At 36.6% G+C, this 23,219-nt stretch overlaps 8 protein-coding genes and 1 pseudogene across 11 annotated transcripts; 7 read left to right on the forward strand and 2 right to left on the reverse strand.

Annotated features, from left to right (window-relative positions):
- LOC104757096 lies at positions 217 to 1,710 on the reverse strand. Its single transcript, XM_010479809.2, has one exon. It carries the CDS (start codon positions 1,317 to 1,319, stop codon positions 543 to 545), a length of 777 nt encoding a protein of 258 aa, XP_010478111.1. The 5' UTR covers positions 1,320 to 1,710; the 3' UTR covers positions 217 to 542.
- On the forward strand, positions 3,605 to 7,234 carry LOC104757097 (glucose-1-phosphate adenylyltransferase large subunit 2, chloroplastic-like). Of its 2 annotated transcripts, none has more exons than XM_010479810.2 (13): positions 3,605 to 4,340; positions 4,747 to 4,860; positions 4,953 to 5,126; positions 5,209 to 5,301; positions 5,391 to 5,474; positions 5,554 to 5,609; positions 5,692 to 5,785; positions 5,903 to 6,088; positions 6,200 to 6,280; positions 6,364 to 6,450; positions 6,543 to 6,754; positions 6,854 to 6,914; positions 6,999 to 7,234. In XM_010479810.2, the coding sequence occupies exons 1-13, from the start codon at positions 4,116 to 4,118 to the stop codon at positions 7,098 to 7,100; spliced, it is 1,569 nt and encodes a 522-aa protein (XP_010478112.1). In that variant the 5' UTR covers positions 3,605 to 4,115; the 3' UTR covers positions 7,101 to 7,234. The 2 variants fall into 2 exon arrangements, with proteins under 2 accessions (XP_010478112.1, XP_010478113.1); XM_010479811.2 differs by having other exon boundaries at positions 3,606 to 4,334.
- Positions 7,493 to 9,622, forward strand: LOC104757098 (annotated as a pseudogene).
- Positions 12,070 to 14,012, forward strand: LOC104757099. Its single transcript, XM_010479813.2, has 3 exons — positions 12,070 to 12,591; positions 12,803 to 13,153; positions 13,239 to 14,012. The coding sequence occupies exons 1-3, from the start codon at positions 12,184 to 12,186 to the stop codon at positions 13,791 to 13,793; spliced, it is 1,314 nt and encodes a 437-aa protein (XP_010478115.1). The 5' UTR covers positions 12,070 to 12,183; the 3' UTR covers positions 13,794 to 14,012.
- Positions 14,449 to 15,659, forward strand: LOC104757100 (protein TRIGALACTOSYLDIACYLGLYCEROL 5, chloroplastic). Of its 2 annotated transcripts, none has more exons than XM_010479815.2 (5): positions 14,449 to 14,596; positions 14,678 to 14,725; positions 14,819 to 14,863; positions 15,234 to 15,266; positions 15,372 to 15,659. In XM_010479815.2, exons 2-5 carry the CDS (start codon positions 14,686 to 14,688, stop codon positions 15,530 to 15,532), a joined length of 279 nt encoding a protein of 92 aa, XP_010478117.1. In that variant the 5' UTR covers positions 14,449 to 14,596; positions 14,678 to 14,685; the 3' UTR covers positions 15,533 to 15,659. The 2 variants fall into 2 exon arrangements, with proteins under 2 accessions (XP_010478117.1, XP_010478116.1); XM_010479814.2 differs by having other exon boundaries at positions 14,452 to 14,596; positions 14,675 to 14,725.
- Positions 15,596 to 17,506, reverse strand: LOC104757101. Its single transcript, XM_010479816.2, has 5 exons — positions 17,213 to 17,506; positions 16,917 to 17,031; positions 16,319 to 16,822; positions 16,041 to 16,230; positions 15,596 to 15,942 (listed from the first exon to the last, which is right to left on the reverse strand). The coding sequence occupies exons 1-5, from the start codon at positions 17,287 to 17,289 to the stop codon at positions 15,917 to 15,919; spliced, it is 912 nt and encodes a 303-aa protein (XP_010478118.1). The 5' UTR covers positions 17,290 to 17,506; the 3' UTR covers positions 15,596 to 15,916.
- Positions 17,883 to 21,158, forward strand: LOC104757102. Of its 2 annotated transcripts, XM_019239566.1 has the most exons (4): positions 18,102 to 18,151; positions 18,328 to 18,658; positions 18,761 to 18,931; positions 19,115 to 21,158. In XM_019239566.1, the coding sequence occupies exons 2-4, from the start codon at positions 18,341 to 18,343 to the stop codon at positions 20,984 to 20,986; spliced, it is 2,361 nt and encodes a 786-aa protein (XP_019095111.1). In that variant the 5' UTR covers positions 18,102 to 18,151; positions 18,328 to 18,340; the 3' UTR covers positions 20,987 to 21,158. The 2 variants fall into 2 exon arrangements, with proteins under 2 accessions (XP_019095110.1, XP_019095111.1); XM_019239565.1 differs by having other exon boundaries at positions 17,883 to 18,658.
- Positions 21,468 to 22,553, forward strand: LOC104757106 (ctenidin-1-like). Its single transcript, XM_010479821.2, has one exon. The coding sequence runs from the start codon at positions 21,896 to 21,898 to the stop codon at positions 22,406 to 22,408; it is 513 nt and encodes a 170-aa protein (XP_010478123.1). The 5' UTR covers positions 21,468 to 21,895; the 3' UTR covers positions 22,409 to 22,553.
- Positions 22,486 to 23,214, forward strand: LOC104757105 (glycine-rich cell wall structural protein-like). The gene is made up of 2 exons (XM_019238912.1): positions 22,486 to 22,495; positions 22,663 to 23,214. The coding sequence occupies exons 1-2, from the start codon at positions 22,486 to 22,488 to the stop codon at positions 23,067 to 23,069; spliced, it is 417 nt and encodes a 138-aa protein (XP_019094457.1). The 3' UTR covers positions 23,070 to 23,214.

A 23,219-nucleotide genomic window follows, 5' to 3' on the forward strand; every position in this document is an offset into this window, starting at 1 on the left:
TTTAATATTTCAAATTTTATTAAATATGTTTACTATTCCAAATTTTGTAAAATATGTTTAATATTCCAAAGTTTGTAAAATTTTATTGTTTTCTATTTTATGTAATAATAACAAATTAAATAATTGTTTTGTCATTTTAAATAATTAAAGTTTTATAATTAATAAATACAATTTTAAAAATTATTATTTAAATACTTGAGTAACCTTCTTTGGAGTTCTCTAGTAATAGGGTGATTTTGCTTAAGTTCTTTTAGGATTACTTTACTTAATTTATAATTATTTATATAATTAAATAATATGAGAGTATGGTGGGTTGCTCCACTAATGATGTGTCTAAGGAGTATCTCACGTTATGATTAAGGAAGTGTTTAAGATTAAGGGGACGTACACGAAAGTTTTCATTTCTAGTAATTTCGTCGGAATAATGATATGACTCACGTACTCACATAGATATGACTGTCACTAATGATCCCAAGAAATATATATATATATCCAAATTGTGAACGTTAAAGGCTAACAGTAGTGTTCCTAATAATAATATTTTACGGCCTTATCCATTCTTTCGACAACATCTTTTTCTTCCCTGCGATAAACGTCTCCACTGTTGATCTAAACTCATCGCTGCTTAGATCATCGATATCGCGCATCCGTCTCGTGCTCCTGCAAGAAGCTCCCCGCACGTCAAGTCTCTCTGATCTAGACCTTCTGTAAACATGATGATCATTAGCAGTACTCTCAGAAGTAGCTGGGGGCAGAACCATCATTTCACGCTTCCTCCTTATAGAATGAGCTGTCTCCGCCACAGAACTGACCGCCCGGACCATCTCTCGCCTCATCAGTCGGGCCTCTACGGCGGGTAGAGTGGCAGAGGTAAAGTCCGTCACTGGCTTTTCTTCTAAAACTATTTCTTCGTTGATAGAATCCGAGACCACAGCGGAGGAGCAAGAACCGTCAACGGGAGAGGTGGCGGAGGAGGAGGAGGAGAGACCGCTAATAGGAGAGACGGCAGAGGAGGAAGCGTATTGAAAATACATATCGGGTTGGGTTAGCTTCTGTTGGTTAGACAAGGAGAAGATAAGGGCGATGAGAACGTTCACGACTCCGAATATGTATATTCCGGCGCCTGTCAAACCACCAGAAATAATACGACGGAGATACTCACCGGCGAGGAGAGTTGACGTTAACCAGTAGAGTAGAAGTAACACGGCAACGAGAGCTTCAATGGCCGGAAGAAACTTCAAGAAATTTCTCTTTCTCTCGAACCTTTTCATGGCGTCAACTTTCTCAGCCGCAACGTTCTCGGGAACAAACGAAGTCATTTTCTAACTCTCTTGTAACCTTCTGGCTTAGATATTCCGGGAAAATGATGGTTTAAGTGCTAAAGTGGGTGATCACGTAGACTTGTGACTTGTCTTAGTCACTTATTAGTTGATGATTTTATATAGAGATAATAAAGACTCTATAATTGGTTCAATTATTGAAACAAACTGGATATATCATATTTCTTTATAGCTTGGTTGTGGAAATTTCATGAGTAAAAAGCATTAGGTGAATAAGTCCAATTCCTGAAAATATAAAAGAAGTGAAGAATAATAGAATCATTGGGGACAACTTGAATAAAGTAATGTGTAATAATGGACAAAAATGAGAAGAATGGTTGGAAAGAGTTGGCGAGGAGAGAGAGAGGCAGGTGAAGCTTCACTGCACAGCAACGACCGGGCCAATATATGCACGGTTGGGCGACGTACACCGCCGGACGAAACAGACACGTGTTTAGTACCCATAATAATTTTGTTGATTATTTTTGTAACCTTCAATTGCTACATTCATTGTACATACGTTTTTGAAATAATAGAGACTAGATTCATCATTGGTGAAATGCAACAAAAAAACAAAATGTCCTCTGAAGTGTAGAAGTATGATAAAAAAGTGGGGGCATGTATATGATTCGAAGATGATTTCTGAGTTATATGGTTTACATGAAATTCACCTACATATGAATGAACCATACACGATTTCACCCTTAATTAGCAAGTTAGCATCAAACAAAATTCTAAGAAATTCCTCCAAGACCCAATTAAAAAACTACTCACACATAATAATGTAGAAACTAACGAAAGAAGACAAAAGTGAGAAAAATAAAATTTGTGAAGTGCATAATTAAGAGAGTGAGAATGAGATCTGCTCTAAGTCTCAAGAAGATCTGGAGATCTTATTATCTTAAATGAAACAACTAGTGTTTTTTCTTGCCTATGGGAAAAATGTATTTGTAAAACATTAAAACATAGAATTTTGAGATCGTGTCCACGGTGAAATGAGTCTAATAATTGAAAAAGGTTTCTGAAGCCTCTCCAAAAATGACTTATTTAGAATGTTTTCACATGCATGATTCTCATTTTTATTTGCTTGTTTGCAAATTTTTGGATAAAAAGCTATCTACAAGGTTCTCATTTCTTTTGTTTTTGTCATAACTATCTAGATGACTAGATGGGTTCTTTGCATTTATTTGTTCGGTCGCTTGTTTAAAAAACTTTAGTAATTTGTGCACCAAAGTATGACAAAATATTTCAATGAACTATATACATGAGCAAATCTATTGTATTCACTATTCAGTGAAAGTTGATGTTAACAAGTATTGTGAGTTGACTTGTGTGTGAGCCAAATAGACTTCTGAAAAGACAAAGATACATACACTAATGATGCTCGAGAAACAATTGACACCTTTAAAACGTTATAGGAAGTGCGATATATGCTAGAAACCAAATAGGTAAACTCTAAATACATAATAAAAAAGAAATATCCTTAGCACATACTGTGGTTCTGATTGGTAACCACGTTTGAACGAGGCGGTGAGAAAATTATGAGCGATTTTAGAATATGCGGTAAAAAAGACAGCGGCCAAAGATAGCAGAAAGAAAAGACGGTACGGTTAAAGAGAACAGTTGAATATTTAGTCTGATTGGTAATATTGTAACGGTTGAATAGTATAAATTATAATATATAGTAAAAAAATTAAATTAGTTTAGTTGAAAAATGAAAAATTAGAGTAATACATTATTATTTAATTCATAATATAATATATAAATAGTTAAATTAAAAATGTTATAATGCTAAAAAAAATTTTAAAAAATTGCCAAAATAAAAGCTGTGTAACTTTTAAACTTCACCATTGATTTTATCGAAGAACTTAAAGTAAGATTTAACCATCTTTTCCAATCAAGATCTCTAACCACTATCTCCAAATGATATATTGATTGGTGATTATAGGAGCTGTTCGTTTGTGAAACCAATCAAAGCATGTATTGAACAATTTACATGAGTAGAGATTGCTTTTCAAGAAAATATCAAATACCATAGACACTAATATTTTTGTTTCGCTATTTCATACAAATGTTGGCTCTGATTTAGTGATTTGTAAACATGCCATGTGAAAATCATGTTATGGTTATTATAATCATAAAGTTCAACGAAATCACACTGTTTAATACCAATAAAAAGTAAAAACCCTTTTCTGAGAGAATTGCCTATTTTAAGCGTAGTGACAAGTAAAGATATTAAAATATTGCAAAAGCGGGCTCGGTTTTCAAACCCTTTTCTTAGATTTGTTTGTTTTACTTTTTAATAAGAAAAAATCTGAAGGTTGTTGTGTGCGGTGCTCTCGTCAGAAAAGATCACGAGTATCTTCTTCTTCTTCACATTAAACTTGTTTCTCTTATTTTGTTTGTTGATGATCTCTCTCATATAAGTCATAGCTCTTCCTTTCTCTTTTCCGTTCTCTTTCGCACTGCTACAAGAAAAAAACAAAAAAGGTTAAAGCTCAGTCACTCAACTCACTCAATTCTCACCACTTGAGAGAGACAGAGACTACTTTAAGGTGTATTCATTGTGGGACAAAATTAGTCGACTTCTCTCGATTCTATATCTGTTCTTCTCTTCTGTAACACTGTTCTGTTTTCACAAACCCCAAAATCGAATCTGGGTTTTTTTAAAGTTCCATTTTTTATTTTTTGATCTGGGTATTATTACTAAAGCTCATCTTTTTAGAATCTGATCTACCTCTTCTTCTACTTTAGTATTACTCCAAAAAGTTGTAGAATCTGTGTTGTTCTGGAAATATGGAGTCTTGCTGTCCAACCTTGAAACTGAACCACTGTTCGAGTCCCTTTGGTGGTCTGAACAAAAATGGTGTTTCTGAGAGGGTTAGTGCATTCTGGGGAGCCGAAGTTGTCAAGGCCAGTAATCTGAGGACATACACAATTAGGAGTCGACCTCAGAAGATTCAGACAAACCTCATTCGCTCCGTTCTCACCCCATTTGTTGATCAAGAGTCTAATGTAAGTGTAAGTGTATGGGTTTTACTTTATGTTATGGCCACAATGAATTGATTTTATTACTTCTACTGGTAAATTTGAATTTACCTAGCATCAGAGAGAACCCTCAATTCTGTGTCCATGTTTAGTTGGGAACTGATTTGGACTGTTGTTGAAATTGGCTTCTGATGGTGTTAAGATAGTGCAGCTGCTCAGACTTTAGCTATAGCTCTACTATAACTACTAACCTAGGACTGAATGTAGCAGATTGTTGTCCCTGTTGTGAGTTGGTTTAGCAGCTGTGAGGGATGGACTAATAACAAGGGTTTGGATTTTGAGGGTTTAGTTAGGGGCAGAGCGTCTCTCATTATTCAAGTCACTAAGTAGCTTTTTGTTCTTCCAAGTTCTGTTTTGATATAAAGAATGTATTTTTCAGGAACCTCTGTTGAGAACTCAAAATGCGGACCCAAAGAATGTAGCGTCTATCATACTAGGAGGTGGTGCTGGGACTCGCCTCTTCCCTCTTACAAGCAAGAGAGCTAAACCTGCGGTGAGGAGCGTTTTGTTTTGCCTGTTGTTTTTTTATGATGATTCTGATTTACTGTCAATGAGGTTTCTAACTAGTTAGTTAATAAGTTGTAGGTGCCAATTGGAGGGTGTTACAGGCTGATAGATATTCCAATGAGCAATTGCATCAACAGTGGTATTAGAAAGATCTTCATCTTAACTCAGTTCAACTCCTTCTCTCTCAATCGCCACCTTTCTCGTACTTACAACTTTGGCAATGGTGTCAATTTCGGTGATGGGTTTGTTGAGGTGAGAGCATTATCCACCATAGATTAGATTTATCTTCCGTGTTTTTATTTGCTGTTAAAGCGTCTCTTCTTTGAATGATTAGGTTCTTGCTGCAACCCAAACTTCTGGAGATGCAGGAAAGAAATGGTTTCAGGGAACTGCTGATGCTGTTAGGCAGTTTATATGGGTTTTTGAGGTTTTCTTTTGTCTTTCATCTCACAGTAAGTGTTCTTGTCGGTGTGATATACATTGTTGGAAAAACATAATTTGGCTGTGTTTATGCAGGATGCCAAGACAAAGAATGTGGAACATGTCTTGATCTTGTCTGGGGACCATCTCTATCGGATGGATTACATGAACTTTGTGCAGGTTAGACTTATTCTTTTTAGTTGTCAACACTGAGCTCTACATGTAAACTTTGTTTCATTTTATTGTGTGTCTTTTGCAGAAGCACATTGAGTCAAATGCTGATATCACAGTTTCTTGTCTACCCATGGATGAGAGGTGTGTCTGACGATCATTAACCATGTTCTTGCCTTACTTCTATTTGATGAATGAACTTATTCGGTTTTTCTCTTATTGACAGCCGTGCTTCGGATTTTGGTTTGCTTAAGATTGACCAGTCTGGAAAAATCGTTCAGTTCTCAGAGAAACCAAAGGGAGATGACTTAAAGGCAATGGTAAGGATTCCTTCCTTTTTTTTTTTTTTTTTTTTTTTTAAANAGTACGCAAGTTAAACTCAACTCATATTATATTACTTGCAACATTACCTAACTTAGTGTTTTTCGTGTTTTCAGCAAGTTGACACTTCAATTCTTGGGTTACCACCAAAAGAAGCTGCAGAGTCCCCATACATTGCATCAATGGGTGTTTACGTATTTAGAAAAGAGGTTTTGCTAAAGCTTCTAAGGTCGAGTTATCCTACATCCAATGACTTTGGTTCTGAAATTATCCCGTTGGCCGTAGGGGAGCACAATGTCCAGGTCTGTCGTTTTTTTTTGCATGTTTAGCATATCACATATCAATCAATATTTGTACTTCCTCTGACCTTTATTTATTAACTTGCCTGCTACATACAAAACCAAAATGGCTAGGCATTTTTGTTCAATGATTATTGGGAGGATATTGGAACCATAGGATCATTCTTTGATGCCAATTTGGCCCTCACGGAACAGGTTTTTCCCCGACCCTATTGTTTAAAAACTACAGAACAGTTTTGCAACTCCCGGTGAAACCTAATCATTTCTGTTTTTGGCAGCCTCCTAAATTCCAGTTTTACGATCCAAAAACACCCTTCTTCACTTCTCCAAGATTCTTGCCACCTACCAAAGTTGATAAATGCAGGGTACGATTCTTGAATCCGTTTATTACCATGTTTTCAGTTGATGATTTATCTGGTGATACTAACGTTTTAAAATTTTATTCGGGAAACTACAGATACTTGATTCTATAGTCTCACATGGATGCTTCTTGAGAGAATGCAGTGTGCAGCATTCTATCGTGGGCATACGATCACGTATAGAGTCTGGAGTAGAGCTTCAGGATACGATGATGATGGGAGCTGATTTCTACCAAACAGAAGCTGAAATCGCGTCTCTGCTGGCTGAAGGGAAAGTTCCGGTAGGTGTCGGTCAGAACACCAAAATCAGGTAAGCTTTCCACATCTAAAAGAAAAGACTAATCTGATAAGGTTTTGAATAATCTAATCATATAGCATTAATCGTCCTGCTTGTGTTTGCTAAATACAGGAACTGTATCATTGACAAGAACGCCAAGATCGGGAAGAACGTGATCATAGCAAATGCAGATGTATGTTTTCATAAATATATATATATATATATATATTTGTTAAAATTTAAAGAATCCGTTGGTTAATGATCTTGGTTGTGGCAGGGAGTGGAAGAAGGAGATAGGCCAGAGGAAGGGTTTCACATAAGATCAGGCATCACCGTTGTGCTGAAGAACGCCACCATAAGAGATGGTCTGCATATTTAGCTTTTAAACCTTCACTGATTCTTATGAGATTTTGTATGGGGGAGACAAGTTACGTTTGAGCAATAATTTTTAATAAAACAAGAGAGACTGTACAACCTACTCCATAGGCAATAATAAGAAACTAATTTAGCATATGTTACGGATTTCGAACCTATCTAAATCTGATTAAACAGATTTTCCTCTTAATTAACTTATTTTCTTTTTTATAAATTAGAGAGATATTGCGAAACAGAATAATATCACACAATATATGTCCTGATCGTTTTCTTTTTATTTATTTATTTCGTAAGTCATTTTTCTAAACTCTTCTCCTCTCCTTCATCCCAAGTCTTGTCCAGTCTTCTCCTCCAATGACTAATCGAAACAGAAGAGTGGTGGAATCTCGGTATCAAATGATTTCCTGGGAGCTTTTAAGAATTTACGACGAATCGCTTCCCTTGGGTGAAATTAGAGCATCTTTCTTTCCTTCTGACTTGCAAGCCCTAGAAGATGAGTTTGGAAGACTTGGTGTCTCTGATTCAAGGGTTCATCAACAGCCTCTACAAGATAATCATCAATTTCTCCTGGAAAGTGGAGATCAAGGTATGTACGATCGTAAGAACTGGTTTACTTCAGATTCTCGGCAAAAAACTAGACGAGAACTGAGGAGTCAGTCACATAGATTGTGGTTTCCGAAAGATGATTGTGTTACTAGGTATGATGCTCCTAAGCCATATAACTATGCTTTTCATGAACGTAATACTCCTGGTAATGGTAGTGCCATGGGTTCTCAATATACTTCCTTGAATGGAAATTTTGGAGACGTTTCTTTTACCCCAAGTAATCCTTTCTATGACCACCCTTGGAGTTATGTATTTGGTTATAATGGAACCCACACTAATCATGATACTATCTTATCACGTGCTAAAGACCGTATAGAGTCTCGTGTGTTGCAAGATGTGATTGCCAAGGGTTCAAAGGAGACAGTTGATGTGATATTTGATAATTTGATCTCACATGTATGTGAACTGATGGTTGACCCTTTTGGCCATCAAGTCTTTCAAAAGCTTCTAGAGAAATGCACTGCTGAACAGATTACTCGGATTTTGGATATAGTCACTCAACAACCTCATCAGTTTGTTCGGCTTTGTGTCGATTCACACGGGTATGCATGAATTTATGAGATTATTCTTATGTGCATTTGATATAGTCTCAGTAACATCTTTTTATTTAACTTGTATGTTGTTTCTTGTTTTGGAGATAACAGAGCCCATGCAATACAAGATTTGATGCAAAATCTGTGTTCTATAGAGCAAATATCTCGGTTCATGGCATCTCTATGCCATGTTGCACTTCTATTAGCCAAGAACGCTAATGCTAATGTGATTATGTTTTGCCTCAACCAACTCTCTCCTTCACATAGCAAAGTAAGCATCTCAACGATATTTATGTAAACCAACATGTTTTTTTGTTTTTTTTTTTCATTAAATTCATAGTGACGTGTTTTTTATTGATGTCGTTCAAAAATTATATGATAACCTCGCTTACATAGCTTTCCAAACTAATTGTGTTTGGTTGATATTTGAATAGACTACTAGTACTAGGTGAGTAAAAGTGTAACAAAGACTTTACAGCTCTCTTGCTTATCTTATAAGAAAATGAGTAAATTTTATTGTGTAAACCGGTTTGAACTTGTTTAATTATGATTTTATATTCTTTTTTCATGTGTGGTCTCTTCTATATATGACGACAGTATCTTATGGGAGTGATTGTTCAACACTTTTACGAAATTGCAACTGATCAACATGGATGTTTTTTGATTAAACAATGCATTGGACAATGCTCTCGAGAGCTAAGAGACCCTTTGATTAAGGAGATAATCACTAATGCCTTGAGACTATGCATGAATTGTTATGGGTAAAATAATATTTTTGGATGATACAAGTTTTATGGTTTTTTGTTAATCATTTTCTATATCACATTTTTACTCTAACATCAAAATCTAATTTTCTACGTATCAGAAACTACGTGGTGCAATATGTCTTGGAGTTGGAAGATTATCAGGTGGCAAGGGCTCTCTCAAAACATCTTGACGGAAACTACGTGCAACTCTGTTATGACAAGTATGGGAGTCATGCGGTGCAGAAGTGTTTGAAAAGCAGAGAGTTTTGCTCCAGGAGGATCATAATTGAGCTGTTAAGTGACATTGATTCACTTCTTGTAAATCCTTTTGGCAATTATGTGATTCAGACAGCATGGATTGTATCCCAGGTAAGAGATATATAAAACATGATTCAAAATTGTGTATTTAATTTATGTATAAACTTATCTTGTGTTTGGTACTTTTTGTAGGATGATGTCCGAAATGTGTTGTTGTACTATATAAACAGAAATGTTCCTTTCATGAGGTGCAACATATATGGGAGAAAAGTACTCCAGAAACTCAATCTTAGGACATAGGAGAACATATGCAAAGAGAAGAAGAGACCACGATCAATAAGTGGTGTTGTTTGATTGTTTTTGTAGGTTTGTGTGAGTGTCAATGTTTTTTGTTAGTTCTTAAATGCTTTAAAATTTGCCGCTTTGCTGATTACACTACATTAATGGGTTTGGATCACGTTTAATGAACTTAAGGATACTTAATTTTTTTTTTTTTTGTCAAGGATACTTAAAATTTAAACGTATGTGATCCAGTAGTACCCATAATTCTTTCTTTACGTTTAAACATTAGAAAACAAGACAACAAAAATACAAGGAATAAAAGTAGAAAGTTCAAAGTTGACTCTAACCGTATACAATTATGTTTTAGCTAATATGAGTATTAAAGATGGACACGAATATACAATATGCATGGAAGAAAACCCCTTAATATGTATAACCATTGATACCCAAGATTTTTGAATTATTGAATTGATTAATGGCCTTCTTTTGTTAAGTAATGTCCATAAAATTGTTTGTTTTCTTTGTTTTTTTTTTTCTTTTTCTTCAATCTGTGTGTTTCACTGTTTTGGGTCACTCAAAGATTGTATGCAAAAAAGTTGTCATTATCAATGGACCAAACTCGCATGCTCAACGTTTATCATCACCATTTATAATTACATACACCGACTCCTTTTATTTATTTATTATTTCATTTGTATTTCCTATAGCCTCATGTCACCGTTACTTCGCGCCTCACGTTGACGATATGACAATTTAATCATGACAAAAAGATAAGGAATATTTTTATCATCATCATCATATGCACCTCTCTTTTTTATTTTCCCTCAATAGCTACCAGAAAAGAGCACAAACTCACACAAGTCTGCTCAAGTGGCTATAGGCTTCTTCTTTACATGTTGCAGAATGAAAACCTGAATTTATATCCAAACTTATATGCAACTTGTAGATGACAAAACATTATATATGAACAAACAATCATTTGATCTTTTTATGTGTGTGTGTGTGTGTGTGTGTGTGTGAGAGTAGTACTGTTTATACTGATTTTTGGTAATTCGTATTATGCTTGTGTTTTTCGACATTTAGAAAATACATTGACTAATTTATCTTTGTTAGCACGACAATGTCTCTTATATATTGGTGCTAGTTACGTTTTGTCATGCATAAACCTATTTTCCTAATCTTCACTTATATCATCCAAAATTATTCGTAACTATTACCTTTTCTTTCAGTTTGATAACTTATTTATCATTTTTGTGGAACCTTCAAAAGCGCACTTGAGAGGACGAAAATGAGTAGTACCATCGAACATGGTTATTGTGAGGTTAAAATGAGAATGAGTAAAAAAAACAACCATAGTCGTCTATTTTTGTGGAATAACCATTCTAATTCGGTCCCATGAATCTTGGCCTCTAACTAATTAAAAATTCTCTACAAAAGTAAGACTATTTTTATCACAAAAAAATTGTGTGTTATCCTAACCTTTTGTGACTTATATATATGCTCATGCTCATGCACATCATACTCGTCTATATATTGCTTTTAGCATCATCACACTCAACTGCTTTGTTTTGACTTTAGTTTCCATCTCTAATAAGGGAATGCCTTTCGTGTTCCTTAAGGCTAATTGCTCACTAATTTCTGCTGCTTTCGAATAAAGTATTATCTATATATATGTTAAAAAAGGGGTATAATATGTATATATGATATGATTAACAATATATTAAAATTTTCTTTTGAATAAAGCAATGAAACACCAATTATATTATTTATTTAATCAATTCATGGTGGTTTAAGAGCTGGAATGGTTATAGACTTCAAAGTACCAAAAATTGAATTTTCACTGTATCAATTCATTATTAGTCACTGTTGATGCGTTGATCAGCAAAAATATATGGCATTTAAAAAAAAAATTGTGAAACTTAGTTTGAACTTCCATCTGGAATTGTTTCCTTATTAACTCAACTTTTTTTTCTTTTCCAAATCGTCACAACCTTATTTCCTGATAAAACCACCATACTCATTTTTATACTTTTGACTAATAAAACAAATATTCTGTCTCTCTGCTGTCAAAACAAAATAAAACAAAACAAAACTGTATCTCTGAAGTTTTATATTCATCCAATGTCGAACGACTTAAACATTGAGAGAAAGAAGACAAAAAAATAATTGTTTTATACATATAATAAATTAATGTAGTAGTTTGTTGACAAAAATATAAAATAAAAATTAGTAGTTTTAACATTTATCAAGGAATTTAACATACGTAAATAAATATTTTCCCGAATTCTCATTTGCTTGCCTACATCTACATGTAAATATATAATAATGAAACTTTCAATATATAATTAATATCTTTTTTTTGTTTTGTTTTCGTTATGCAAAGCAATGATGATTCATAAATTCCTTGATATGTTTAAAAAAAAAAAATCGGAAAATCACTAAATCAAAGAAATGGTTAAACAAAACAAAAAAAGCGTTAAGTATTATTAATTAACGAATAAAAATCGACAATTTTATAATTTGCAAACCTTCCCTTCAACGCAAACATTTCTCTCTCTTTGTTTGTTTTTTTTTTCATTTCACCAAACCAAACCAAACACTTCTTCATCTTCTCTCTCACACTACTAACAACAAACACTTCCTTCTCCTTCCTTCTTCGACTATGGATAAGAAGCACGGCGGCTTGTTCTCCAAGTCCAATTCCCGGCGATCACGATCCAAGAGTCCTGTCAGAAGCGTCTCTCCGATCATCATCCGTCGTCGTAAAGGTCGTTACGTCACTCAGCCGGACCGCTACCACATGTCTGAGATGCTTGCTCCGGTTATAGAAGGTCCTGATCCAGACGGTGAAGACTCCGGAAGCAGTGGTGATTACTCTAGGTTCGAGAGACGGTGGTACAATTGGATGAAATGTCAGCTTCCTGTAGCTCCGCCGTCAGTTTCGTCGTCTTCCGACTTTAAACGAACGGATCTGAGGCTTTTGCTTGGTGTTCTTGGCGCACCTTTAGGTCCTGTTCACGTTAGTGCTCTGGATCTCCTTCCTCACCTCAGCATCAAGAATACACCTATGGTGAGCTTTAATTTCACTCTCGTTCCTCAAAATTAGGTGACAGTGTTTGGTGATTACTATGCGCAATACAACTCGAATCCCTAGGATTTAGCTTAATCTTCTTTTAATTGCATACTAATTGAGTTTTTTTTGTTGAATTGTGGTTGTCTCACTGTGTTTGAGGATGAAGTCTAATAATAAACTCTTTACCAATATACTTGGAAATTTTCAGGAAACATCCTCTGCTCAGTACATACTTCAGCAGTATACGGCTGCATCAGGTGGTCAGAAGGTTCATAGTTATGTGCAAAATGGATATGTTATGGGAAGAATCAGGACGATGGCCTCAGAGTTTGAGACAGGCTCAAAGGGTTCAAAGAGCAAGAATAATTCTTCAAAAGCTGTTGAGTCTGGAGGATTTGTGTTGTGGCATATGAATCCTGATATGTGGTACATGGAGCTTGTTCTTGGTGGGAGCAAGGTCCTTGCAGGTTGTGATGGGAAGCTTGTGTGGAGGCACACACCATGGCTTGGACCTCATGCTGCAAAAGGACCGGTTAGACCATTACGACGTGCTCTTCAGGTTTGGCCTCTTGTCCCAAGGAAGCCTTCTCATGCATTTTTGTTTGCTTGCATATAACTAAATTCTTATTGGTGTGTACTTTCAGGGACTTGACCCGAAAACCACAGCGTATATGTTTGCTAATGCAAGGTGCATAGGAGAAAAAAAGATAGATGGTGAAGACTGTTTCATTCTCAAGCTATGTGCAGACCCAGCGACACTCAAAGCTAGAAGTGAAGGGGCATCAGAAACCATAAGACATACGTTGTTTGGTTACTTCAGCCAAAAGACAGGTCTTCTTGTTCACTTGGAAGACTCTCAGCTAACTCGTATACAAAACAATGGAGGCGAAGCAGTATACTGGGAGACGACCATCAATTCATACCTAGAAGACTACAAACAGGTAGAAGGCATCATGATAGCTCACTCAGGTAGATCTGTGGCTACGCTTTTACGGTTTGGAGATATGTCATCGGGACATAACACTAAGACGACAATGCAAGAAGCATGGGTCATAGATGAGATTGCGTTCAATGTCCCTGGCTTGTCTATGGATTGCTTCATTCCACCTTCAGAACTCAGATTTGATTCCCACGTTGAAGAGTTATCTCAAGGCCCCAGAATTAAGACATTGCAGGGCTCCCGCCAGAAAAATGGGTGATGTCGAAAGAAACCAGGAGAGATCAATGTGTATAATTCATTCAAAAGAAACCCGTAGGTCGATTATTCTACTTTACTATTGTTGAAGCTAAAAATTCTTGTAGGAAGATGTTTCGTTGGAAGATGTAAATAGACTGCAGGAGAATCTCGTTCTTTTTGCCGCATAATGTTTTAGAGGAATGTGTATAATCTCTATTCAGAAGGCTATTTTCATCATCAACTTAGTAAGGCCAGTCCAGTCCAGTTTCGTTTTATAGTATAGATAGAAGCAGCCATCTATCTCACAGCCTATAAAGAATGTTACTTGGTCATCTTCATCCATACCAACTGGAAGCTGATGAATACGATCTTCCTCGTATTATATATATCAATAGATTCATAGTCTGACTGTGTAGTCTCTTTTGTAACACAAAATTACCCTTTTGGTTGTATGGTTTCTTATTGTGAGTTTAGACTTTAAATAAGATGAGACATTAGTAATTTCAAATGGTAAGCAGCTGAAATGAGAGACTAATCTACATACTGCATACATATATAGATTAAACCATTTTGGCCACTAGACCAACTTCATTTTCATAAAACAAAATTAACAAATCCTTTTGGAAAAGCAAGACCGGTTCATTAGTAAACCGGTTGGATTGATTTGGCACTGTCGCTAAAACAAAATCGTCTTCAGCTTTCTTTATTTATTCCCTTGCTTTCTTCAAGGCCAAATAGTTCAGTGAAAAAAGGTAAAGAAGAGAGACTAGGGAGCAATCTAATTTACACCCAAGAAGATTCACCAATCACCGACAAACAAACAAGGTATCTATCTAGCATCGGTTAATTCATCTCAGATTCACCATTGTTGATCCTAAATTGAGTTGTTTCTCTCTGGTGAAGAAGATTAAATAATGGTGCTCTCTGATTTCACTGGAGTTGGTGTTGGATTCGGTAATGCCCCCCTTATTCGCAATTTTTTCTCCTTCCTTCTGTCTTATTTGATTCGACTCGTAATCTTGTTGATTGGAATATCTATCTAACTAGGGTTCGGTGTTGGCTGTGGATTTGGCGTTGGCTGGGGTTTTGGAGGTTTCCTTCTCAACTCTCTCTCTTTTTTTGTTTTTTCTCTACTTTATTCGAATGAAATCGGGTCTAAGCTGAGACGGGATTATAAGTTATATTCCATAGAGACTAGATTTAATCGGTTGAAGATGGAATGATCAAGAGAGCCTAAAGCTAATTCTTTTCAAGTTATTGTTAATTTCACTTATAGAATCATTTCCATTTGGGAACATTATCACTCTGCTTGTTTAGTTTGGTGGATTATATTGCGGAATGTCTCTGTATATATCAGCATCACTCATATGCTTCTTCATCTTTCCTTGCTAATGTTTGTCTGATGGTATACATTTTTATGGATTCATGTTTCTTACTATTGGCATACCTACTGACTTTGCAGGAATGCCTATGAACATTTTAGGGGTTGGTGCAGGTAAAGCATTTTCAAACATCTACTTCTGTATCTTGTTATACTTTGTCTGCACACACACACACACACACACAAGTTGTCTACATCTTATTTTATGTATTTTTGAAGGTGGCGGTTGCGGAGTTGGTTTGGGCCTCGGGTGGGGTTTCGGGACTGCTTTTGGGAGTCACTACCGATCATCTAGACTCACATTTCAAGGCATCGAGTTAGAGAACACCAATAATAAACGTGAGGATAAGGCGGCCAACATGTCCAAAACCACCACTTAATAAAGCAGTCTCGGATTTTAGCCCCAGATTGGTGATTGATTGTAAAAGAAACATCTTTACTTCCTTCTCAGTGTATATCACTTCAGAAGTTCAGATACTCGAATCAATAATATATTCGAATTGACTTTTCCACAATCTTTTTATCTTGGGTTTGTCGTTCCAAATAACTCTACAATGTTGTCTACTCAGTTTCTCTTTCTCTCAATGAAACCCCTTTCAAATAATCGAACCAAAAAAAAAATCATTTCTACATTACAAAACAACCAATAGCAGTGGAATTAACTGTACAGTAAAAAATGAAGATTTGCCAAATTCGTCTCTTTTCCCGTTTACACACAAGATGACTGAACTCACTCGAACGTGCTATTCAATACCACCAGTCTTCTACATTGAATGCACTGCAACTACCACTGCAATGACAAAAATGGATCATCTCAAAACATTAAAAGGGATGCAGCAACAAGCTATGCTTCCTAAATATGGCATGATTCGGATGAGCAAATATTACCGATAAGAAAAACTAAAAGAAGAATCCAAACAGCAGCGTGAACCGATTTACTATATCGCATCCGATACTGAGACCGTTGAAGTTGCCTCTGCAAAGCTCCATACCAACCATGAAGCTGCTTTTCGTAACAATCCTCCTCACACTCCATACAACTTTTGCCCCTCTCTAAACCTCCTCCATTCACGACTTGCTGAGAAACATTAAAAAAAAAAAACATTCTTAGTAAAAGATTCATATAAGCAGAAGGGAAAAGTAAGTAAGCCGTTAGAAGATCTTACTTGGTTAGCTTGGATAGGTAACAAAGCAGCATCAGAGTCTCCCTGACGATCTAAAGCCTTCCACTTTCGAATACAATGCTTAGACCCAGGTTCCATATAATTTAAGAAACCAGAGAAGCTAGGTACTTTCCTCGGAGGTCGAACCACTGGCTCCTCCTCATCACAAGATTTTTTCTTCAACAAACCATCGTCAGAAACGACAACGTTCCAAGCACCGAATTCAGCAGCACTAGCCGTCCTTCTATGCCCATTAGGCTGGTTTACTACTTTGACAGAATCAGACGGTCCAGTCAAGAAGAGAGCAAGCTCATTACGATCATCTTCATCCAAACGAACCCATCTAGGAGTGCCTTTGCCATCAGATACCGCAGCTTCCTTGAGAGATTTCTCGATTTTGGAAACCTGAGCTTCCATAGCGAATGTAAACTCACGATGCCTATCTCTAGTTTCATCACTCATACGATTGTCGTAGCTTGATTTCACAGCTTTCTGGAATTCATCTAACTACACCCAAAAAAAACAAACATTTACAGATTCTCACTTTGCTCTCAATCAAAAGAATTAGAATGAGAGCTGTGAGGGAAAGAAAGAAAGAAACCTGCCATTTGGTGGTTCCTAAAGCAGCGTGAAGGTCCCTATGAAGCTGCTCTGAGTCCCATACATTAGAAGAGTCTCGTTTCGCGTTGATCCATGTCCTGTACGCCGACTCCATCCTATAAAATGAATCGAAGATAACAACACACACATTAGCACACCTCACATTGTGAGATTTCAGATCTATTCGAAATCCTAATTTTCCAAATCCGAAGCTACAGCATTGACAAATCACACCAACACACAGATTGAAACGAAAAAAAATTGGGAGATTGGGAGATTGGGAAAAGGCAAAAAAACCTGTCGGCAGATTCCTGAACCTCTTCAGCAGCGGGAAAGAAAGGATCTTTCTCCCACCGATCCAAACTCGTCGTCATCAGCTTTGAGACTAATATAATATCCTAACAAAGAATGAGAAAGCTAACGGAGGAAGAAGAAGAATTAATGAGAATCGTTGGAAGATGAGAAGAGAAACCCAGAAAGCCAAACACAGCAGAGAGAGAGAGAGAGTTTCGAAAATGGGATCGAAAAGATTTCTCTCAGAGAAGAGAAGAGAAGAGAGGGAACGTTCGTTCTTCTTCGATTAGCCCAAAATCCTTTACGGCCTTTCGTTACTTGGCACGTGCCTAATTAATTTAGTACTAATTGCGTTTTGTTTTTTTTCTTTTCAATATTATTATTACTATTTTTTTTAGTAGTTGTCTTGAAAGAGAAATACTCTAAGCTATCACCATTTTTAGTTTTTGTTCCAAAAGTAGCATTTAAATATTCTTAATTTAGTATTTCTGAATATTAAGTATTAAGAAAACAATATTTTTATTTGCAAATCTCATTAAAAAATTAAACCCATAATTTCTTTTATATTTTCCCGGTGAAGCTTCTGATGAATCTTCAGATCTAAGATTTTCATTTATGATCTCAGTTTTTTCAATTAGTTTCGTTCAACTGAAGCTTCAATCAGGTGATAAATCAATGGTTATCATCAATTTCTCTCTTCTTCTTTTTTTTCTTTTAGAGTTTGAAATTGGGAATCGCGATTTCAGAGCTTGAAATTGGGAATCACGATTTCAGAGCTTGAAATTGGGAATCACGATTTCAGAGCTTGAAATTGGGAGATTTTTTGAATTTCAGAATGAAATTGTTTTGTGATTTTGGTTTTGCACTGGTTTGATTGTAGTGTTGTGCGTTTTCAGGAAAGCACCATCCACAAAATTCAATCAACTCATCTCTAATATAATTGTAAGTTTTTCTGATTTGAGAAACCCAAGAATAGAGAATAGAAGTGAAGCATTTTTGTGGGTGTTATGGGTAATAAAACATCATTTTTGCTGTAGTATACATATGTATTATATGAAGCATCATTTGTTGGTGTTACGATGTTTTTGAAGGTTTGTCTAAGTTGTATCTAATTATAGGTATGGTGTAAGTATGGTGGAGATATACTCTGTTTTTGGTGAATGGAAACTAAATGACAAACTTCATTGGAGATTTTTCATCGATACAAACAAAGGTGGATCACTTTGTGAAGTTGCTGAGAATATCACATACAAGGATTTAGTTGAGACTGTTTTTGAAGATTTCGAACTTGATGGTCTAGTTAAAGAGATTACACTGAGCTATGAACTTCCAAGGATGAAATTAATGGTAGAAGATTCCCCACCGATCTTTATTCGCAACGACCGCCAAGTGTGCACTTTCATCAAAAAGATACAAGGAAATCTTGAAATAACACGTTTGTGTGTATCGGTAAGTTATATTTACATGACTCTTACTTTTATTTTAACTGTAACTTTCTTAAACTTATTCTTCACAATAATATAAGTTTTAGCTATGTATGCTTTTTTGTAGGAATTTCATCAATCATTTGGTAGTGACATCTCACTTTCTACGCCACGTAGTGATACATGCTCAACCGCTGAAAAAGAAAAGACCAGTAATTCGTTTGTTTTGCCTGCTGCTCGAGATCCTATTTTGATCCTTACAGAAAGTTCACATCCGACTGTAAATGAAACACACAAGGTTAGATTCCTTAATATAAGTTTTAAGACATGTTTGATGTATTTTTAGGAAAACCTTCCTAAATCACATAAATAATGAATATCAAGAATTTTAAGGATGAACTCCCTCAGGAACGATTCAAGAATAAAGCTATAGTTACTTGCAAATGTCATTTTTCATTTACTAATCTATGTATCTTTCTAGGAACTTGATCGGTATATTGGAAGTGATATCTCTACGACACATAATGATATAGAGATCTCAACGGCTGTAAAAGGAAAAGGATTTTATTCAGAGCATTTGGTTCCTGCTCTAGATCTTATTCCTATATCTATGGTAAGTTCACATTCGACTCGAGGGGCTGATGATATATATGTGAACAGATATTTCAAGAACAAGGAAGAGTTGATGTTAAAGATGAGAAAGTGGGCACTTGAATGGAAGTTTGAGTTCAGATCTCTATGGTCAAACAAAACGAGAGTTATTTTGGGATGTGTTCATGATAAATGCAGTTGGAAAATGCGTGCGACTAGGGTACTATCATCTGAATTCTTTGTGGTGAAGAAGTATTGTCATGAACACAGTTGTGACACAACCCACAGGAATGCAAACCATAGACAAGCAACTGCAAAATTGCTTGGGAGTTTTTACTGCAACAACTATGGAGAAAAGAAAGTTGGACTGAAACCAAAACAGATTATGGAGTTGGTCAGAAAAGATCATGGAGTATACATACCATACAAAAAAGCCTGGAGAGCAAAAGAGGAAGGTCAGAATTTCGTTAGAAACACTGCTGAGGATAGTCATTTAAGTCTAGCGAAATGGTTGTACATGGCAAGGGAAAAAAATCCAGGAACAGTTTCTTACCTTGAGTTGGATCTTGTGGGGGAATTCAAATACGTGTTCATCGCATTTGGCCAGTCGATTAGAGGTTTTTCTTTAATGAGAAGAGTCATTGCTGTTGATGGTACATTCCTAAAAGGAAAGTATAAGGGAACTTTGCTTGCAGCTAGTGCACAAGATGGAGATTTTCACTTATACCCGATAGCATTTGCAATTGTTGATTCAGAAAATGATATTGCATGGAATTGGTTCTTTAGGTGTTTGCTCTCTATCATCCCTGATGCACCGGATTTGGTATTCGTTTCTGACCGTGCTCAATCCATTGAAAAAGCAATTTCAGAATTGTATCCAGCATCCCATCATGGCATTTGCAGATTTCATCTCCTAAACAACATCAAAGTAAAGTTCAGGAGTAAAAGTTTCCTGCCTCTTTTCGAAGCAGCAGCTAATGCTTATACGTTTCAGGAATTTGAAGTTTTATTTAGGGATATACATAATTCTAATCCAAAACTGGCCAAATATTTAGAAGATGCTGATTTCAAGAAGTGGGCTCGTTGTTATGCACCATCAAACCGCTACAATATTATGACAACCAACATTGCTGAGTCATTGAATTCCATGTTAAAGGATCTTCGGGAGCTGCCAGTGATTTCACTTCTTGAGACAATCAGGACAATCCTTACAACATGGTTTCATGAGCGACGGGAAAAAGCTTCCAAGCACAACAAGCATGCTACACCAAATGTTACAAAGGAGATTGTATTAAGGTTCAATGATGCAATGAAACAAGATGTTTTTCAAGTGGATCAACATGAGTTTGAGGTCAAAGACGATAAGAATAAGTTTGTTGTTCACCTAAAGAACAAGACTTGTACGTGCTGTGTCTTTGACATTGATAGAATTCCTTGCATTCACGCCATTGCTGCTGCAAAGCGTACAAATATGGATGAATACAAACTGGTTGATCATTTCTATTTGACAGATATATGGGCTAAAGCATATGCTGAGAGCATTCATCCGAGTGGAGATGTAAAGAGTTGGGTATTTCCAGATTCTTTAGATGTATTCTTCTGTGCACCACCACAAACTAGGATAAAGAGTGGGAGACCGCCAGAAAAGAGAAAGAGATCAATTGGAGAGTTTGGTGTACCAGGTTCTAAATCTCAAAGATATAAGTGCGGCAGATGTGGTAGAGAAGGACATAATAAAAGTACTTGCAGATTCTCAATATGATGATTATTATGCATTTAATTTTTTTCAATTGTTACTAGATTTATTCAAAAACACTCTATAAACATTTTTCATGAAAGGTATCATGAGTTTCAAAGTGTTCTTTTAAAAAAAACATTTTAGGACAGTGTATGATTAAAGAAAAACTATAAATGCGTAATCTTATTTTTGATCATTAATTCTTTGCGGAAAACTAGAATTTAATTAATTTGTATAAATATTTTGGTTTTATAAAAAAAAAAGGTTTATTTCACCACATCATTCATTATACTAATGAAAACATACATACATAAATTTAAAAAAGAAAAAAAAAACATACATACTATTCCATATTTTAAAACCTTTTCTCAATGAAACAATTTTAATCTTATACAGTCTTCTACCGTACACATCTGAAAATTTTAATTTCATTCCATTCAATTTAATAAATGCTTAAATATAATCATTTCTATTTCAATACCATTGTTTCCTCTAAGGCTCTCTGATCACACTCACGGCTCAGTGGCTCACCGTAACACCGACCCTATGTCTGTTCAAATAAGTTAACTGGACAGTAGAGAGGAGTCCCATCTACAGTTTAAATTTTTAGAACACTCTAAACCTATGATCAAATAATGTAGTAAGAGAGTGTCTGCGTAATGAACACTGAGAAAATGTAGCAAAAGGTGTGGAAGAAAACATGCAAAACACACCCATCACTTAAAACCACTCTTGGTGAGTCACCATATACGCACCGCTCTCTCTCTCTCTCTACTGGCGCGCCCATGCTTAACCCACCACCTTTGTATCTTGTACATTGTATATAAATAGTGATGTGTGTTTATTATTATTATTCAATCACAAATCCTTTTACTTACTTTCTCAGAAATTCCTTAACTATAAAAAAATATTGGGTCACTATAAGCAGCCATCATGGCTAGAGTGATGCTATGGTTTCTTGTTTCCTTGTATCTATGCCTCATTGGTCATATGATTAGCGAGGCTGCAAGAGAAGGTGCCTCCATGAGGAATGAAGCACTCTCCAGTGAGATAAAAAGAGAAAGTGCGCTCATGAGGAATGATGCACACTCCAGTGAGAAAGGAAAGAAGAGTGTCCGACACGTATCCGGATTTAAGGGTGAGCTCACAGCTGGTGGTTATGGAGGGGGAGGCCCAGGCTACGGTGGTGGATACGGGCCAGGTGGTGGTGGTGGTGGTGGTGTTGTGATCGGTGGTGGATTTGGCGGTGGTGCTGGGTATGGGTCCGGTGGTGGTTTAGGTTGGGATGGAGGCAACGGAGGAGGCGGTCAGGGATACGGGTCAGGTGGTATCGGAGGTGGAGTCGTCATTGGCGGTGGAGGTGGTGGGTGTGGCGGTTCATGCGGTGGTGGCGGAGGAGGATATGGACACCACGGAGCCAGCATGAAGGAATCAGGCAAAAACTAGAAGAAAACAAAACATGCAGCTTTCTTTAGGTCGTTTTCGGACGAAGAATAAGGATGATGTAGTTTAGCATCTTGACCATGTTTAGGAGTTTGTAATGGCATCACTTCTAATGGAATAAAGAACCTAATAGTTTCTGCAAAAAAAATGAATTAGTCCTAAAAGTTTATATCTCTTCTCTTCGGTTCAAACATCCGAGCAGATCCTATTGTATAAGCGATACAATAGCGTCGATCTCGCCATCTGAGGCTCTTNAGCACTCTCCAGTGAGATAAAAAGAGAAAGTGCGCTCATGAGGAATGATGCACACTCCAGTGAGAAAGGAAAGAAGAGTGTCCGACACGTATCCGGATTTAAGGGTGAGCTCACAGCTGGTGGTTATGGAGGGGGAGGCCCAGGCTACGGTGGTGGATACGGGCCAGGTGGTGGTGGTGGTGGTGTTGTGATCGGTGGTGGATTTGGCGGTGGTGCTGGGTATGGGTCCGGTGGTGGTTTAGGTTGGGATGGAGGCAACGGAGGAGGCGGTCAGGGATACGGGTCAGGTGGTATCGGAGGTGGAGTCGTCATTGGCGGTGGAGGTGGTGGGTGTGGCGGTTCATGCGGTGGTGGCGGAGGAGGATATGGACACCACGGAGCCAGCATGAAGGAATCAGGCAAAAACTAGAAGAAAACAAAACATGCAGCTTTCTTTAGGTCGTTTTCGGACGAAGAATAAGGATGATGTAGTTTAGCATCTTGACCATGTTTAGGAGTTTGTAATGGCATCACTTCTAATGGAATAAAGAACCTAATAGTTTCTGCAAAAAAAATGAAT

Source organism: Camelina sativa, chromosome 17, assembly GCF_000633955.1.
Source record: "Camelina sativa cultivar DH55 chromosome 17, Cs, whole genome shotgun sequence".
Taxonomy (NCBI): Eukaryota; Viridiplantae; Streptophyta; class Magnoliopsida; order Brassicales; family Brassicaceae; genus Camelina; species Camelina sativa.